Source organism: Saccopteryx leptura, chromosome 2 (genome assembly GCF_036850995.1).
Source record: "Saccopteryx leptura isolate mSacLep1 chromosome 2, mSacLep1_pri_phased_curated, whole genome shotgun sequence".
NCBI lineage: Eukaryota > Metazoa > Chordata > Mammalia > Chiroptera > Emballonuridae > Saccopteryx > Saccopteryx leptura.
In genome coordinates, this window is record NC_089504.1 from 323,723,547 (window position 1) to 323,743,776 (window position 20,230).

Genomic DNA, 20,230 nt, shown 5'->3' on the forward strand with positions numbered 1-20,230 from the left:
ATTACTGCTACTACTGTTACTACTTTTACAACTCTGATGATGATGATGATAGTATAGTAACAATAATATTTATTATTTATCTATGTGCTAAGTAAGCACTTGGCATAATGGTACTTCCTTTATCTAATAGTTTTTACAGTGTTATTTATTTTCTTATTATTGATATTAATAATAGTCATGAATAACTAAACTATGCTATAAGCAAAAGTTTCTTTGAGCTTTTTTTTTTTTCTTTTCTTTCAGTTTTTCTGTTGATTTGAGAGAGGGGGGAAAGGGAGACGGAGAGAGAATAGCATCAACACATTAACTCATTTCACTTAGTTGTGTACTCATTGTTCCATTTAGTTATGTATTAATTCTTAATCCCTTTCCCCTTTTTTGCCCAGTCCCCCACTTGCCTTCTCTCTGGAAACCCTCAGTTTGTTCTCAACCCTCTTGTGGGTTGACAAATGTACCCTCTTGTGGGTATCATCAGTACTGCTTGAAGTGGTTAATATACTTAGCTGTGTGACTTTGGGAACCTTAATAAATGTCTTCAGCCTGTTTCTTTACAGTAGAATGGAGACAATATTCCTTATCTTGTGGGAATGTTAGGGTGAAATGAGAAAATGTACATAAAGTGCCTGAAACATTTTAGGTATTCAAAAGTGGGCAACTTTAATTTTACCTATTTGCAGCAACGATTCTCAACTGGATTAGCGGAGAACACATGTTCTTCTCTGATAGAAACCTATCATCAGTTTCTGAGTGAGGTGCTTTTCAAACCGTGTGTAATCTCCCCAAAATGAATACTTTTTTCTCTCTTTTTCTTATCTCTCCTCAATTATCAAACTACTGCTATGTCGAACAACTTTTCATGGTGGGAAGCTTTTTATTTTTTAATTTAAGTGAAAATAGGGGAGAAAGATAGACTTCTGCACGTGCCACAACTGGGCGACCTCCATCTGGTGCCAATGCTCTGCCCACTTGAGGCCAATGTGTGCAACTGAGCTACTTTTAGTGCCTGAGGTGGAGGCTCCAAGGAACCATCTTCAGTGCCTGGGACAGATGCACTTGAATCAATCAAGTCATGGATGCAGGAGGGGAAGAGAGAGAGGGTGGGGAGGAGAGGAGAAACAGATGGTTGTTTTTCCAGTACGCCCTTACGGGGAATCAAACCCAGAACTTCCATATGCTGGGTTGATGCTCTACCACTGAGCCAACCGGCCAGGGCCGGTGGGAGACTTTTATGTTGGGATAGGGTGGAAGAAAACTTGAGAACTTTTTTTTTTTTTTTAATTAATTTTTTTTTTCTTACAGAGACAGAGAGAGAGTCAGAGGTATAGATAGGGACAGACAGACAGGAACAGAGAGAGATGAGAAGCATTAATCATTAGTTTTTCATTGCGATACCTTAGTTGTTCATTGATTGCTTTCTCATATGTGCCTTGACCGCAGGCCTTCAGCAGACCGAGTAACCCCTTGCTCGAGCCAGCGACCTTGGGTCCAAACTGGTGAGCTTTTGTTCAAACCAGATGAGCCCGTGGTCAAGCTGGTGACCTCGGGGTCTCGAACCTGGGCCCTCAGCATCCCAGTCCGACGCTCTACCCACTGTGCCACCGCCTGGTCAGGCTTGAGAACTTTTGATAAAGAAGTAGTTTCCAATGTCCTGTGTATCAGACCATTTGGCTATCTATATTTAAGCAGATTCCCTAGCTGAACTACTGAACAGATATTCTTTTTTTTTTTTTACAAAGACAGAGAGAGTCAGAGAAAGGGATAGACAGGGACAGACAGACAGGAACAGAGAGAGATGAGAAGCATCAATCATTAGTTTTTCGTTGTGCATTGCGACACCTTAGTTATTCATTGATTGCTTTCTCATATGTGCCTTGACTGCGGGCCTTCAGCAGACCGAGTAACCCCTTGCTCGAGCCAGTGACCTTGGGTCCAAGCTGGTGAGCTTTTTGCTCAAACCAGATAAGACCGCGCTCAAGCTGGCGCCCTCGGGGTCTCGAACCTGGGTCCTCGGCATCCCAGTTCTATGCTCTACCCACTATGCCACTGCCTGGTCAGGCTAAACAGATATTCTTAAACTGTAGTATTGATGCACAAGAGGTGCAAATTCCTTTGGCATGCTGAAAATGAAAGGTAGAAGCAAGAGAGGAGAGATTTTGGTATTAAGAATGAAGACTGCAATTGACTTTTTATAAATTTTCAAGGGTTGCATTCTGCTTTACTACGTCTCCTTGCAACTAACTACCCACATTTGTGCATTGTGGATGATTGGATCTGTGAAGAAGAAATCACAGGGACTGATGCCCTGTTAAGGCGAATGCTCCTGACTAACAATGCCAAAAGCCACTCTCCTGAACAACTCCAAGAAGGTATAGTTAATTGATAATCCTTTTACCCCTTCAGTAGTACAAAGTACTGTTAGGCTCATTAAAGTCTTAAGATCATGCAGAATTTTCCTGGGAATATAACAGTGTTTTGGTGCGTATATTTTAAGTAATTCTTTTTGAGTTTTAATCATTTCTTTCTGACATGCTTCTCTATCTGTTTTCTTCTGGGTCCTAAACTACATCACTACACAGGGCTTGTGGTTTTAGGAAGGTCCTAAACTGCTCAGAAATAAGTGCATGGAATAGAGCAGTGGTTCTGAAACTTTTTGAAGTCGGGGCGCATTTAAAATCCCACAAATAATTGTAAGCGTACTATATACAAATTTCTGAGAAATAATTATAATTATTAAGTCAAATAAGAAAGAAAAAGAAAAGTCCAAGCGTGCTTTTATGGTAATTAAATGAAATAAATATGACAAAATTAAATTTATTTTGACATTAAAGAACATTTTTACATTACATTTTTTGAGTTATCCTTTTTAGAATTTGAAAAAAGGAGGGGTTAAAAAATGATAAAAAAGTTATCTTCACACACACACACACACACACACGCACACACACACATTCTTAGTAAGATTTAGTAAATTCGCAGGTCCTGGTGCGAATGTGTTAAGTTTTTTCATTCTTGTGTTTATGAGAAACATAAGCCTGATGTGTCCTAGAGATTTCTTCAATGTTTGGGTATATATTTGAAAGGCAGACTCTCATCTCCTCGTCAATACATTGAAGAATTCCTCTCTTTTTACTCTTGTGTTGAGTGCAGAAAACCCCCACCATACATATCATCTTAACTTGACACCAAACAAAGGATAGAAGAAACTTGCCTCCAGTCTTTCCGGGGAACATGGGGGGTAGTGTAAACAATCCAGCTCCAAAGCTTAACAGCCTTTTGCAACCTAATCGGGCAAGTGAGGTGGGGGGTTGGGCAGACTGTCAGCTTACAGCCAATTCCCCACACCTCTGTCCCCCAAAAATCTAACAGGGTTTTTGGTCCCCAACAGGCACATATTTCTCTGGAATACCATAGGGCGCACCTGGAAATCTTCTAGGGCACACCAGTGCACCCTGGCGCACACTTTGGGAACCACTGGAATAGAGGAATGTATTATACTTGCTCCGAGAGGATGGCGTTCTAGCTCAGCACTATCAAACAGAAAGATGATACAAGTCATACTTAGAATTTTATTTATTTATTTATTTATTTTTTACAGAGACAGAGAGTGAGTCAGAGAGAGGGATAGACAGGGACAGACAGACAAGAATGGAGAGAGATGAGAAGCATCAATCATTAGTTTTTCATTGCGCGTTGCAACACCTTAGTTGTTCATTGATTGCTTTCTCATACGTGCCTTGACCGTGGGCTTTCAGCAGACTGAGTAACCCCTTGCTGGAGCCAGCAACCTTGGGTCCAAGCTGGTGGGCTTTTGCTCAAATCAGATGAGCCCGCGCTCAAGCTGGCACCCTCGGGGTCTCGAACCTGGGTCCTCCGCATCCCAGTCCGACGCTCTATCCACTGTGCTACCGCCTGGTCAGGCAAATTTTATTTTATTTTATTCATTTTTTTATTTTTTATTTTTTTACAGAGACAGAGAGTCAGAGAGAGGGATAGATAGGGATAGATAGGGACAGACAGACAGGAACAGAGAGAGATGAGAAGCATCAATCATTAGTTTTTCATTGTGACACCTTAGTGGTTCATTGATTGCTTTCTCATATGTGCCTTGACCGTGGGGCTACAGCAGACTGAGTAACCCCTTGCTCGAGCCAGTGACCTTGGGTCCTAGCTGGTGAGCTTTTTGCTCAAACCATATGAGCCCGCACTCAAGCTGGCAACCTCGGGGTCTCGAACCTGGGTCCTCTGCATCCCAGTCCGACGCTTTATCCACTGCGCCACCACCTGGTCAGGCCATACTTGTAATTTTAAACTTTCTATGACCACATTAAAAAATTTAAAAACAGGCAAAATTAATTTTGGTAATTATGCCCTGTCGGGCTGGCTCAGTGGATAGAGCATTGGCCTGGCATATGGATGTCCTGGGTTCCATCCCCAGTCAGGGTGCACAGGAGAAGCTACCATCTGCTTCTCTTCCTCTTCCTCTTCTGTCTTCCCTCTTAAAGCCAATGGCTCGATTGGTTAGAGCTTTGGCCGCGGGCACTGAGGATAGCTTGGTTGGTCTAGACCCGGGGTCCCCAAACTACGGCCCGCAGGCCGCATGCGGCCCCCTGAGGCCATTTATCCGGCCCCCACCGCACTTCCAGAAGGGGCACCTCTTTCATTGGTGGTCAGCGAGAGGAGCATAGTTCCCATTGAAATACTGGCCAGTTTGTTGATTTAAATTTACTTGTTCTTTATTTTAAATATTGTATTTGTTCCCGTTTTGTTTTTTTACTTTAAAATAAGATATGTGCAGTGTGCATAGGGATTTGTTCATAGTTTTTTTTATAGTCTGGCCCTCCAACGGGCCCTGTGAAAAAAGTTTGGGGACCCCTGGCTAGACCTTGGCCCCCTGTGAAAAAAGTTTGGGGACTCCTGGCTAGACCTTGGCTTTAGGCACTGAGGATGGCTTGGTTGATTTGAACATCAGCCCCAGACGGGGGTTGCCAGGTGGCTCCCAGTCGGGGTATATATGGGAGTCTGTCTCTCCATCCCTCCTCTCACTTGAGAAAAAGAATTTAGTAATTATTATTATTATTTTTAGATTTTATTTATTGATTTTAGAGAGAAAAAGGATGGGGAGGAGGAACAAGAAGCATCAACTTGCTTCTTGTATGTGCCTTGACTGGGCAAGCTCAGGGTCTCGAACTGATGACCTCAGCATGCTAGGTCTACGCTTTATCTGCCGCACCACCACAGACCAGGTGTAATTATTTTATTTAATGCAATATGTCTAATATATTATCATTTCATCATGTGATCAATATAAAAATACTATCAATGAGATGTTTTGCTGTTTTCCATACTAAGTCTTTGCAATCTGGTATTTTATATTTAGAACACATCATATTTTGGACCAACTACTTTCAAGTGCACAATAGCTAGATAGGGTTAGTGACTACTCTATTGAAGAGCACAGTTTAGATAGTGTTTACTAACAGCAATCTGCTGAGTGCTTACAACTTGTAAAGGGGGATACCCAGAAGAAGGTATTAAGAAGTTTTTATTGTTGTTTTTTTAGTGAGAGGGACAGATAGGGACAGACATACAGGAAAAGAGAGAGATGAGAAGCATCAATTCTTTGTTGAGTCATCTTAGTTGTTTATTGACTGCTTTCTCATAAATTGACTGGGGAGTGGGGGGGCTGCACCCGAGCCAGTGACCCCTTGCTCAAGACAGTGACCTTGGGCTCAAGCTTGTGAGTCTGCGTCCCAGGCTGATGCTCTATCCACTGCGCCACCACCTGGTCAGGTGGTATCAAGAAGTTTGAATCCCTCACCACCACTTTTTAAAACCCCACCCCTCCACACCACCAACGACGCCCACCACCACCACCACCACCACCCCCTAACCCCAAAAGAATAAAAAAATAAACAAGTTTGAATCCTTCAAATGAAGGCTATTACCAAAAGCAACACTAAGGGATAATTTCATGTTTTAGTCATTTTTTAAAATCAATCTGAATTACCAAGGAAATGACATTTGTCTTTGAATCACTAATGTGAATTTTAAAAATGAAGTATTTTTGGTTCTTTATGAAATAACTACACTTAACATGAATTTTTCTCAAGGCCTTTAAGTATAGCTAAAACTAGAGCTAGGATGGAGAATTTTATTTTTTTTAAGCAACATTGTTTTCTTGATTTGCTTGGCCTGTACTCTGACAGAGCAAAGAGCAATATATATATATTATATATATATATATATATTTTTTTTTTTTTTTAAGGGACCAAGAGAGTTAGAGAGAGGGATAGATAGGGACAGACAGACAGGAACAGAGAGAGATGAGAAACATCAATCATCAGTTTCTTGTTGCGACACCTTAGTTGTTCATTGATTGCTTTCTCATATGTGCCTTGACCGGGGCCTTCAGTAGACCGAGCAACCCCTTGCTTGAGCCAGTGACCTTGGGTCCAAGCTGGTTCTCGAACCTGGGTCCTCCGCATCCTAGTCCAATGCTCTATCCACTCCACCACTGCTTGGTCAGGCTCAAAGAGCAATATTACTTCTATTTGGTAAGCTGTGTAAAATTTAGATTGTGACTGCTAAGTTTTTCTTTTAGCATTTTCAGGTGTCCCAGTAAGTCACACACAAGTGATGCAGATTCTAGAACACTTGACTCTACTCTCTGCCAGTGAACTTATACCATATGCAGAAGTATTAACATCCAATATGAACCAGCTGTTGAATTCAGGGGTTCCACGGCGAATTCTTCAAAGAGTTAATAAACTGTGGATGGTTCTTAATACTGTGATGCCTAGAAGGTAATTTTAATGTATTGTTTATGGAATAGATAAATGTATAGCAGTGATTATATATAATAACCTAAACCTAAATGTTAAAAATATTGTTGACTATTTCACAATTTAAATCCTTCGTTAATTAAAGAATTGTTATAACTTTAAGGAAAAGAATAAAATTTATATTCAGAAACAGAAATCTTAAGGTATTTCTAACTTGAGCAAGTTCTTTAAAAATGAGCCCTCATGTGTAGTCACTTGTGACTAATTGTGGTCATCATTGCAGTGGCTCCAAATTACCTAGAGAGCTTTTAAAACTCTTGATCCCTAAGTTGTAACCCATGCCAATTGTATCAGAATGTCTGTGGGTGGAGTCAAACTTTGGGAATTGAAATGATTCCGTAGGTGATTTCAGCGTGCAGTAAAATTTATAGAGCACTGGATTAATTATTTTGTCTTGAGTCAAATGGGTCTCTATTGGTCCATAGATTATATTGGAGACACTGAGTCTGAAAAAATACGGGGCTGACTTAACCTGAGATTTTGATTCAGTAGGTTTGGGAATGTTTATACTTTTTAAATTAAAAAATAATTTAAAATTAAAAGTAAATTAATTTTTATATTTGTAAGTAAATTAATTTAATAGAAATTGATTATAAGAAAATTAACAGAAAATTAATAAATGGACATAACTTTAGAAGTTAAATAGTATATAAGGTCTGCCTCCTCCTTTCCGTTTTAGAATATTATATGATGTCAGGTTAATAACTTTTGTAGTCTGTTGATGTGTATGTATAGTCTCATCTCAAAGTGATACCTCATATTAAAATTTATGATGATAAATATCTGACAGTGACTTAATTTGTGGGGCCAGATATAGTTTGAAAGCACCTTGATAACTATTATTTCAATTATAGGTATTATATTGTATTTGTTTCATAGATGAGGAAACAGTTCATAGAAGCTCACTGACTTACATAGAGTAAAAGCAAATATGGTATTACTGAGGTTTTAATTCAGATTTTTGTTTTATATGCCATGATTATTCCATTACAGCAGTAAAGATTTTTAAAACTACTTGTTTACTGGTTTATCTTTATTTGTTTTAGAGACATAACCATAGGTTAGATTTCTGTAGTTTTTCATTTTTTGAAGTTTATTCACACCAGTTTTTAAAAAAATTTTTAAGACTATTCATTTGAGAGAGGAGAGAGAGAGAAAGATAGAGGTAGATGGAGAGAGAGAGAAAGAGAGGGAAAGGGGGAGGAGCAGGAAGCATCAACTCCCATATGTGCCTTGACCAGGCAAGCCCAGGGTTTCGAACTGGTGACCTCAGCGTTCTAGGTCGATGCTTTATCCACTGCGCCACCATAGGTCAGGCCTATTCACACCAGCTTTCTATCTTTTTCCCTGAATATATCTTTGTAAAATAGAAAGGACTGGATGGCTACGGGTTTCAATGATAATATACCTGTTTTTGAATGTGTGATTATTCTCTCATCAGGCTGTGGGTAATGACAGCTAATGCCCTTCAACCTTCAATAAAGTTTGTTCGACAACAAAAGTATACTCAGAATGACCTGATGATAGATCCTCTCATTGTCCTAAGATGTGATCAGAGGGTACACAGGTATGTATTATTTCAATTTCATTTTTATTAGAGTTATACTTTGGAGAGTCAAAGAAATAGAAGAAATTCAGTTTAAACTTATATTACAGATAATTGGCAGTACGACCTTTGAAGTTTTTGTTTTTTGTCATCTATGTTCATGAACTATATACTCAGTTTAATATTTAATATATGATTAAGAAAACCCAGTGTTAAAGAAATGTCATGGCGTTGGCAACCCTCAGTTAAGTATTATAATAACTTTCAGCCCTGCTGGATAGCTTGGTTGGTTAGAGCATCATCCCAAAGTGCAGAGGTTGCTGACTTGATCCCTGGTCAGGGCAACATACAGAAACAGCTCATTACTGTCTCTCTCTCCCTTCCTCTCTTGCTAAAATCAATCAATCAATAAATTAATTAATAAAAAAGTAGAATAACTTTCAGAGCAAGACCAGTAAAGAATAATTCCATTTTTTCTAGCATTGTTGAAAAAGCTTTTAAAAATTGGTTTATTGCCTGAGCAGGCGGTTGCACAGTGGTTAGAGTATCGGACTGGGATGCAGAGAACCCAGATTTCAAAACCCTGAGGTCGCCAGCTTGAGTGTAGGTGCATCCAGCTTGAGCATGGGCTCGCTAGCTTGAGTATGGGGTTGCTGACTTGAGCATGGGATCATAGACATGACCCAATGGTCGCTGGCTTGAGCCCAAAGGTTGCTGGATTCAGGAAAGGGTCTTTTTTGGAGCCTCCTGGACAAGGCACATATGAGAAATTAATCAATGAACAACTAAGATGCCGCAACAAAGGATTGATGCTTCTCATCTCTCTCCCTTCCTGTCTGTCCCTCTCTCTATCTCTCTCTCTCTCTGTATCTCTGTCACGAAATAAATTGTTTTATTGTGAATCGTTACATACATTAAAACTGGGATCTTTTGCCATCCTTAGTTGTGATTCCACATTTGTCTGTAATTCCTTGCCAATTGCTTAACTAAATTGCTTTGAAGTGGCTTCACCTCAAGGAGCAGAATATTTGGATTTCTAGTTGTTATACTAAATAATATCAAAGATATATCTTGAGGGCCCTGCTTTCTTTCTTTTTTTTTTTTTTACAGGGACAGAGAGAGAGAGAGAGTCAGAGAGGGACAGACAGGGATAGACAGACAGGAACGGAGAGAGATGAGAAGCATCAATCATCAGTTTTTTGTTGCGACACCTTAGTTGTTCATTGATTGCTTTCTCATATGTGCCTTGACTGCGGGCCTTCAGCAGATTGAGTAACTCCTTGCTTGAGCTTTTTGCTCAAGCCAGATGAGTCCGCACTCAAGCTGGTGACCTCGGGGTCTCGAACCTAGGTCCTCGGCATCCCAGTCCGATGCTCTATCCACTGCGCCACCGTCTAGTCAGGTGAGGGCCCTGCTTTTAAAGTGATTATCACCTGCATGGGGAGATAAGACAACTGAAAAATTAAATAATATGGTAATAAGTAGATGAATGGTATAGTAAATGAATACTGATAAATGTTCAGGGAAGATGTGGAGGCAGTGAGACCTGAGTAATATTCTTATTTATTTATTTAATTTTTCTGAAGTGAGAAGCAGGGAGGCAGTGAGACAGACTCCTGCATACGTCAGACCAGGATTCACCTGGCATGCCCAGTAGGGTGCGATGTTCTGCCCATTCAGGCCATTGCTCTGTTGAAACTGGAGCCATTCTAGTGCCTGAGGCAGAAGCCATGGAGCCATCCTCAGCGCCTGGGCCAACTTTGCTCCAATAGAGCCTTGGCTGCAGGAGGGGAAGAGAGAGATAGAGAGGAAGGAGAGGGAGAGGGGTGGAGAAGCAGATGGGCGCTTCTCCTGTGTGCCCTGGCAGGGAATTGAACCCGGGACTTCCACACACTGGGCCGACACTACTGCTGAGCTAGCTGGCCAGGGCCCTGAGTAGTATTTTAAAGGATAAAAATAAGATTTGAATGAACAGATGCTACAATGATGATGGTTAGGGGTCAAGGAAGGTATTGTGGGCCAACAGATAGTATAAGCAAAAGTAGACATAAGAATGAAAAGGACGTGTGGAAGTGTATGTTTTTGCGAAAATCAGACTTTTAGAATTGGAATGTTAGTTTGGGAGCCTTACTGTGGCGAGCCTTAAATATTAGGCCCAAAAGGTCATTTAGGTGGTAACTTAGGTAGGGAAGCTTTGTACTAGATATTTTAGAGGGGAAAGAAACTGGAGTAAAGACTAACTAAGACATACTCTATGATTAGACTCATCACATATCAAATGTGGGAATGATATTCTTGAGGTGAGCAAATCTGCAAAGTCAACCAAATATGATTTGGCAATCAAAATCTCATAGGAAATAGGAAGCAGAAGAATATAAAGTATAAGTGAAATTAAGTATCTAATAAAAGGAAAACAATAGTGAATAACACTTCTAGAAAAGAGCCACTTCTAAAACAATTTATCAGTACAGTATTAAAAATCCACTTAAGTAGATAGATAGCCTTTCACCTGAATTGCCTCCAGTTCAGTAGGTTGTCAAATTATACTGTCATTTATATGTAATGTGTTTGTAGCCTGGAATTTTTTTTTGACAGAGACAGAGAGAGGGACAGACAGGGAGAGAGATGAGAAGCCTCAGTTCTTTGTTGTGGCATCTTAGTTGTTGTTTGATTGTTTTCTCATATGTACCTTGACCGGTGGGCTACAGCAGACCAAGTGACCCCTTTAAGTCAGTGACCTCGGGCTCAAGCCTGCAACTTTGGGCTTCAAGCCAGCGACCTTTGGGCTCAAGACAGCGATCATGGGTTATATCTATGATCCCGTGCTCAAGCCAGCAACCTCATGCTCAAGCCAGTGAGTTCGTGCTCAAGCCGGATGAGCCCACGCTTAAGTCAGTGACCTTGGGGTTTCGAATCTGGGTCCTCCATGTCCCAGTTCGATGCTCTATCCATTGTGCCACTTCCTGGTCAGACTTATCTCACCTTTCTATTAGATTGCTAATCTCTTTCAATTTGAAGAGTTCTTTATAAAGAATATTAGCTCTTTGTGGTTGTGTACACATATATATTGCTGTTTTTTCTTTATTCTATAACTTTGCCTTTTAGTTTTGTTCATTTTTAAAAATTTAATTACAAAAATATTTTTATTCTTTTAAAATTTTTCTTACATGAAAAGCGGGGAGGCAGAGAGACAGGCTCCCTCATGTACCCTGACTGGGATCCACACGCCAAGCCCCCTACCAGGTGATGCTCTACCCATCTGGGTGTTGCTCTGTTGCTCAGCAAATGAGCTGTTTTAGTGTCTGAGGCAAGGCCATGGAGCTATTCTCAGTACCTGGGGCCAACTTGCTCCAACAGAGCCCTGGCTGCTGAAAGGGAAGAGAGAGATAGAGAGAAGGGAAAAGGGAAAGGGAAGAGAAGCAGATGGGCTCTTCTCCTGTGTGCCCTGACTTGGAATTGAACCCAGGACATCCACATGCCAGGCCAACTCTCTACTACTGAGCCAACTGGCCAGGGCCTAAAATTTAATTTTTTTTAACTGAGTGATCATTTACATGTATTTAAAAAAATCAAACAATATGAAAATATATACACATATAAAACTATGTGATGTTTAGGATTTGCTTGGCACTAACCCACTGGTGGTTGTGGAAAGTGGATGGAGGAATAGATGAAATCAGACAGGCTATGTGTAGACAACTGTTGAAGCTGGGTGATGAGTTCTTGCAGGTTCATTGTAATGTTCCCTCTTTTATGTATGTATAAAAGTTTTCATAATACAAATTAATATGTGAATAAACAAGGAGTTTTAACAACAATAGAAAGGTCTGCCATGAGAAATCTTACTGTTTCTCATATCTACCATGCTGCCATTGCTAAAGCAAAACTCCTCTTTGTCCTCTTTTGACCAATCATAGTTCCATCTCCAGAGGAAACTTTGTTGTCAGAATGGTGTGTATGTAACTTTACTTTCTATGTATTTACAAATTATAAATAGAAATATTTGTTTTGGGTAGTTTTATTTAATTTTTTTTACAGAGACAGAGAGAGAATCAGAGAGAGGGATAGATAGGAACAGACAGGAACAGAGAGATATGAGAAGCATCAATCATCAGTTTTTCGTTGTGAAACCTTAGTTGTTCATTGATTGCTTTCTCATCTGTGCCTTGACCTCAGGCCTTCAGCAGACCGAGTAACCCGTTGCTCAAGTCAGTGACCTTGGGTCCAAGCTGGTGAGCTTTTTGCTCAAACCAGATGAGCCCGTGCTCATGCTGGCGACCTCGGGGTCTCGAACCTGGGTCTTCCGCATTCCAGTCCAACGCTCTATCCACTGCATCTCCACCTAGTCAGGCTGTTTTGGATAGTTTTAAAAAATAGTAGTAGTAGTATTTTTTGGGAATTATTATTATTATTTAAACCTACTCTTCTCAACATGTTTTTCATATCAGTATGCAAAGTTCTACCTTCTTTACTTTAACTGTTGCATAATGTTTCATAGATAGATTACCAGGTCTATCCTCCAGAAACTCTGATATAGAATGTCTGGATTTGAGCTTAGAATTTTTTTTTTAATAAGTACCCCAGGTAATTCTTATCTTCAATTTTGGGAAATATTGCCATAGTTTATTTAGTCATTTACATATTTTTTCCACTATAAATACATACGTATTTATTATAGAAAAGTTGGTTAGTTCACAAAAACCATTGACAATATTGATGGACATTTAAGCTTTTCCAGTGTTTCAGTTATAAACAAAGCTGTAATGCCTCTTTATGCTCTCATACTAGTTCTTTTTGTGGTAGACTAATAAGTCTTTCAGATTTTTCTAAGGCCATAGTTATAAAATTTCAGTGTTTATCACTTTATCTTTTCTTGTTTCTTTTTTACACTTAATTCTTATACTCTTATTTCACTTAAATGTGACTTGTAATAGTCTTTGAGGAATGAATAAATTTACTTTATAGATGAGGAAACCAAGGCTCAGTAAATAATTTCTCCAGGTCAAGTGGATAAAGCACTCTTGGGAATACAGAGTTGTCTTGCTGCCTTGCTCCAAAGAAGCAATAATTATGAGTAGAAAGAATAGTATTCTGCTTCAGTTTCCTTTATCTTATTCATAATAGAGTATTTCTCTTTGAAGACAGCTGTTTTGCAGGATCACATCTAAGAGATTTACTGGTAGTGCCATTTTCTGCAAAAAAAGAATTTTTTCTCTAGGGCTTACATTATATTTGACTATAGCTGGTAAGATGAAATTAATACTATTTATATAATCTTGAAATACAGAGAATAAGGCATATTAAACTTTATTTTGAGGATAAATATTTCAGTGGGAAAAGTGTTACTTTACTCTTTTCAGGTTTTTTAGGCACTGTTCAAGTTCATTTGATTGATTCTGTTCCGGCTAATTTGTCAATTTATATTTTCTCACATATTTTTCTTCTTTCTGGATTTAGATGTCCCCCACTGATGGATATTACTCTACACATGTTGAATGGATATCTTCTTGCGTCCAAAGCCTACCTTAGTGCTCATCTGAAGGAAACAGCAGAACAAGATAGGCCTTCCCAGAATAATACATTAGGTTTAGTTGGACAGACTGATGGCCCGGAAGTTACTAGAGAAGAACTGAAAAATGCGTTACTGGCTGCTCAGGTAATAATGTAAAGTTTAGTCAAAAAGGACAAGGGCTTCCCTGTTAATATAGTCAGTGTTAAATAGAAGGCTTATTATGCTCTCTATGTACAAAGATGACATAGTATGCATTCCTTTTATTAAAAGCATACTGTAATGGTGTTACTTTACTTCTAAATATCAGATGGACCATTAGTAAAATCAAGAATAGTCCTCATGATACAATTTGATAGTCACTTAAATAAGAGTTATATATTAACAAAATATAAGACTTTTGCTCCTTAAAATCAAATGATGGAAAAATTTAATGGTGGAGACAATCAGAATAAGAAGTGTGTGTGTGTGTGTGTGTGTGTGTACACACTTGGGTGGGCAAACATGGGTTTATAGTTGTGAGTACATGAAACCCAATTTATTCTTGTATTATTACTTACTAATTATTGTATTATTATTATTATTTTTTAATATTTTATTTTTATTCATTTTAGAGGTGGGGCGGGTAGAGAGAGACAGAGAGAGAAGGAAGATGGGGAGGGGCAGGAACCATTAACTCCCATATGTGCCTTGACCGAGCAAGCCCAGGGTTTCGAACTGGTGACCTCAGTGTCCCAGGTCAACACTTTATCCACTGTGCCACCACAGGTCAGGCTCTATTATTTTCTGTACAAACAACTGTAAACCTATGTTTGCCCACCCCTTTGTATAATAAAATGTCAAGAGTGGTAAATACTGTGACAGTGAGAAGCAGTTCAATTTTATATTTATAAAAGTTTTATAACAATATAGAATTTTACGGAAGCCTTAAGCAGCTATTTTGAATAATAAAAGAGATATGTGATTAAATGTTCAGAGTCTGCAGAGTAGAAATATTTTTTGAATTTAAAATATATTTTCAGCCTGACTAGGCAGTGGCACAGTGGATAGATCATCAGCCTGGGATGCTGAGGACCCAGGTTTGAAACCCTGAGGTCATCAGCTTGAGTGAAGCTTCACTGGTTTGAGTGTGGGATCGTGGTTTCTGGCTTGAGTCCATAGGTTGCTGGCCTGAGCAAGGTTCACTGGTTCAGCTGGAGGCCCCCCCCCCCCCCAGTGAAGGCACGTATGAGAAAGCAATCAATAAACAGCTAAAGGCCCTGGCCGGTTGGCTCAGTGGTAGAGCGTCGGCCTGGTGTGCGGAAGTCCTGGGTTCGATCCAGGCCAGGGCACACAGGAGAAGCGCCCATCTGCTTCTCCACCCCTCCCCTTCTCCTTCCTCTCTGTCTCTCTCTTCCCCTCCCGCAGCTAAGGCTACATTGGAGCAAAAGATGGCCCGGGCGCTGGGGATGGCTCCATGGCCTCTGCCTCAGGCGCTAGAGTGGCTCTGGTCGCAACATAGCAATGCCCCAGATGGGCAGAGCATCGCCCCCTGGTGGGCATGCCAGGTGGATCCTGGTCAGGCGCATGCGGGAGTCTGTCTGACTGCCTCTCCGTTTCCAGCTTCAGAAAAATACAAAAAACAAACAAACAAATAAACAGCTAAGGTGCCGCAGCTATGAGTTGATGCTTCTCATCTCTCTCCTTTCCTGCCTGTCTGTCTCTCTCTGGCTAAAATAAAAATAAATAAATAAATAAATATTAAAATATATTTTCTGAAATCTTTTCATTGGCAATAAGAGGAAATAAAGTAATAACATAGGTCTATAATCCCTTATCTATAATACAGATATCCAAAAGACTATGAAAATTGAAGTATTTTGAGGTTAATTCACTTCACAGAAAAACCTGATTGACCTTATTTGTGACAAAACTTGAATTGATGTGAACCTGTTTATGGCCTTTATCCCACTAAATGTGAATATTGATATGCTTTGCTGCAGAAATTTTAATATCTTTGATTATAATGTGCTATCCTAGTCTCTGCTGGAGGCATTATATAATATTTCAATAAAAATAATTCTGAGTTCTAAAATAAATCTGGCCCCCAGAGTTTCAAATAAGGCATTGAGAATCATAAAAACTACCATATATATAATGCTTACTTTGTGCTGGGTGTTATTCCAAGTTCTTCACATATATTAACTCATTTAATCTTTACAAACAGCCTACAAGGTATGGAGTATTATCATCTCCGTTTTTATAGGAGAATGAGACCCAGAGGTTAAGTGGCTTGCTCAGTGTTACACATCTAGTAAGTGGCAGAGCTATGATTCAAGCCTGAGCAGTCAGTCTAGCTCCACAAAGTCTACAAACATAAACAAAATAAAATAATAACCCTAAACCAAACATCCCTCAATCCAAGAATGATGATTATAAAATAAAGCTAAGCTACTTTATTAGTGATTATAATGTAAGCCTAACCTTCCTTTCTTTTATTTTTCTTTTAGCAAGAGAGACAGAGAGAGGGACAGATAGGGACAGACAGACAAGAAGGAGAGAGATGAAAAGCATCAATTCTTTGTTGCAACACCGTAGTTGTTCATTGATTGCTTTCTCAGATGTGCCTTGACTGGGGTGGGGACTACAGCAGAGTGAGTGACCCCTTGCTCAAGCCAGTGACCTTGGGCTCAACTAGTGACCTTGGGATTCAAGCCAGTGACCATGGGGTCATGTCTGTGATCCTAGGCTCAAGCCAGCAACCCCATGCTCAAGCTGGTGAGCCCACTCTCAAGCTGGGCGACCTCAGGGTTTTGAACCTGGGTCCTCTGGGTCCCAGTCTGATGCTCTATCCACTGCACCACCACCTGGTCGGTCCATAACCTTACTTTATAATTAAGTCCTTTTTTTTTTTTTTGTGGTATTTTTTCGAAGTTAGAAGTGGGGAGGCAGTCAGACAGACTCCCGCATGTGCCTGACTGGGATCCATCTGGCATACCCACCAGGGGGTGATGCTCTGCCCATCAGGGGTGTCGCTCTGTTTTGGCCAGAGCCATTATAGCGCCTGAGGCAGAGGCCATGGAGCCATCCTCAGCACCTGGGCCAACTTTGCTTCAATGTAGCCTTGGCTGCGGGAAAGGAAGAGAGAGGTAGAGAGGAAGGAGAGGGGGAAGGGTGGAGAAGCAGATGGGTGCTTCTCCTGTGTGCCCTGGCTAGGAATTGAGCCCAGGACTTCCACACACCGGGTAGACGCTCTACTACTGAGCCAACCGGCCAGGGCCTAGGGCTTTAATTAAGTTCTTAAACTGATGAAGCAGTTGTTTTCTTCAGGCAATGTCTTTCAGTGGTGCGTATCATAGAGTCTTTTTTTTTTCTCCTTCCTGCTAGATGAGAGTGACTATAGCTCTCCGTTACATGGAGGGACATCAAGTAAATCACCCCTTAGGAAACTACTATTTCATGAAGTGACACTCTAGGTTGTAGGCTGAGCAACATTGAGTTGTATAGGTGGAATGGATGGTAAGATAGAATTTTGCCTAACAAAACCAGGGCCTTGCCTGACTAGGTGGTGGCGCAATGGATAGAGCGTCGGGCTGGGATGTGGAGGACCTAGGTTCGAGACCCCGAGGTCGCCAGCTTGAGCGTGGGCTCATCTGGTTTGAGCAAAAAAGCTCACCAGCTTGAGCACGGGTTGCTGGCTTGAGTGTGAGATCATAGACATGATCCCAAGGTCACTGGCTAGAGCCTACGGTCACTGGCTTGAGCAAGGGGTCACTTGCTCTGCTGTAGCCCCCTGGTCAAGGCACATGAGAAAGCAATCAGTGGACAACTAAAGTGTGAAAGCAAAGAACTGATGCTTCTCATCTCTCTCCCTTCCTGTCTGTCCCTATCAATCCCTCTCTCTGACTCTCTGTCTCAATCACAACCCTCCCCCCCAAAAAAAACCCAGGGCCTTAAAGAGCCCATCTTCAAGTTAAAATGGAGAAGAGCTTTGGGAAGTGACTTTTAGGCATTAATTATCAACCACCATCTTTTTAATTTATTTAATTTAATTTATTTTTGAGTGAGAGGAGAGGAGATAGTGAGACAGACTCCTGCATGTGCCCTAACTGGGATCCACCTGTCAACCCCATCTATGGCCGATGCTTGAGTGCCAAGCTGTTTTTAGGGCCTGAGGCTGACACGTTGAGACCAACTGAGCCATCCTCTGTGCCTGGGGCCACATTTGAACCACTCAGCCACTGGTTGCAGGAGAAGTAGAAGGAAAGAAGGAGGAGAGGGAGTGGAAGAAAAGCAGATTTTTGCAAAAGAAGTAACAAACCAAATGGTTGCTTCTCCTGTGTATCCTGACTGGGAACTGAACCCACGACATCCACATGCTGGGCTGATGCTCTATCCACTGAGCCACAAGCCAGGGCCATTAACCACCATCTTTAGTGGAATTATTAGCTAGGTGAGAAAAAGAGGGGAATGTAGGGTAGGGTCATGGGAGAAGCAGGAATTTATGAAGAAGGAAAGGAGATTTTGGTAGAAGTAGTTTTTGCTGAGGGCATGTTGTGCATGTCATTGAATCAGAAAAATCTTCTAGTAGATATTCGTAAACTGGATCCATGGATCTGCCTCAGGGATATGAACCATCCTGAATTTATGCAATGTGCTTATGTATATATGTTAATTTTTATAAGTAAAGGGTGTATAGTTTTCTTCAGATTCTTAAAAGGGTTCATAATCCTAAAAAAGGTGAGACCCACTGCCCTATGGATTGCTCACTTTTTTCCTTAGAAGGACCTCTGTTATTTTTACTTCTGTTCATGGGAAAACGAAATCAGATTTATTTTCAAACAAACTTCTCAGAAACTTAAATTCACTGTTTTATTTGCTTGTAGGATAGTGCAGCTGTCCAGATTCTCTTGGAGATCTGCTTACCGACTGAAGAGGAGAAAGAAAAGGGTATCCATCCAGACAGCTTGCTAAGGAATACTCAGAGTGTTATTACTACCAGCACTCCAAATCAGGGAATGGAGGAAGGAGAAGACAATTTGCTTTGTAACCTTCGAGAAGTCCAGTGCCTTATCTGTTGTTTGTTGCACCAAATGTACATTGCAGATCCCAACATTGCTAAGCTTGTTCACTTTCAGGTCTGTTTTCAAAGAATGATGTTTTGTGGTTGAACTTTATTTTTGCAGCAGGGTGCGATTTAATACTAAATTATCAGGGATCGTTTAGAAACTGGAGATCATACAAATAATCATGCTCCTCTGCATTATAGAGAAAAATCAGAGTTTTTAGATTTTATTTCAGGCTCTTAAGTGCTTAGATAATTTATCTCTATTCTAGTGCATCAGAACCGTGAAAGGCCAGGGTAGGTGTAGGGCAGGGGTCCTCTGAGCAACTTTTACATAAGGGAACTGAAACTTTCCTTTATATTTTTATCCGTATTTCACTGACACTTATTTTATGAATAGCTTTCCCTTCCTTTCTTGTTGAGATAGGGTTATCCATGTGAACTTTTGCCGCTGACGGTTGCGGGTATTCCGTCTATGCACATCTGTCTGGATTTCATACCTGAGCTTATTGCACAGCCAGAACTTGAAAAACAGGTAATGAGCCCGCAGAGCTTTAGGAAAATTTTGATCTCTCTCTAGTCTTACTACTTCTATAAAACATTTGGTAATTTTTAATACTTAAAGATACTGTTCAGAACCATGTAATATTTGGATTTTGTCTTGCAGATATTTGCTATCCAGTTGCTTTCTCATTTGTGTATCCAGTATGCATTACCAAAGTCACTCAGTGTGGCCCGCTTAGCCGTCAATGTCATGGGAACTTTGCTGACAGGTGTGTATCCACCCAACATCAGTGACAGAACTAACATAAAGAAGTACAATTGTTTTTCTGAATTTAGTGAATTTATGCCATCTAATGAAAATTTTTCTATTATACGTGATTTTTACAGTAGAGATGAAAAGGTAGGCAAATTGTATCTTTCATTTTGTGAATGACGATAAATAGGTTTATAATAAATAACAAGCTTCCCATGTTTTATAAATGGAAATCAAGCCTACTTTCTGAATTTAATTATGTCCATAGAAAATAAATTATAATCATTACACATTTTTAGTATTACAGAAAAATATAATCATTTGTGTAAATAAGATATAGAACTTATTCTTTAGAACTCTACTTTAGAACTCTCTACTTTAGAACTTATTCTTTTAAGTTCTAAAACAGGAATCAGGAACCTTTTTGGCTGAGAGAGCCATGAACGCCACATATTTTAAAATGTAATTTCGTGAGAGCCATACAACCCATGTACCTTATGCATTATTTAATAAAAATTTGGTGTTGTCCTGG

The 20,230-nt window shown here is 40.2% G+C and overlaps 1 protein-coding gene across 2 annotated transcripts in view; it reads left to right on the forward strand.

The window, feature by feature from the left end:
* Positions 1-20,230, forward strand: part of INTS2 (integrator complex subunit 2) — a 62,265-nt gene that overhangs the window by 38,936 nt on the left and 3,099 nt on the right. For both annotated transcript variants that reach the window (XM_066363155.1, XM_066363156.1), the window contains exons 17-23: positions 2,202-2,366; positions 6,602-6,803; positions 8,284-8,409; positions 13,846-14,044; positions 18,763-19,014; positions 19,369-19,476; positions 19,609-19,714. In XM_066363155.1, the coding sequence (XP_066219252.1) occupies positions 2,202-2,366; positions 6,602-6,803; positions 8,284-8,409; positions 13,846-14,044; positions 18,763-19,014; positions 19,369-19,476; positions 19,609-19,714 (1,158 nt within the window). The remainder of the gene's footprint in view (positions 1-2,201; positions 2,367-6,601; positions 6,804-8,283; positions 8,410-13,845; positions 14,045-18,762; positions 19,015-19,368; positions 19,477-19,608; positions 19,715-20,230) is intronic.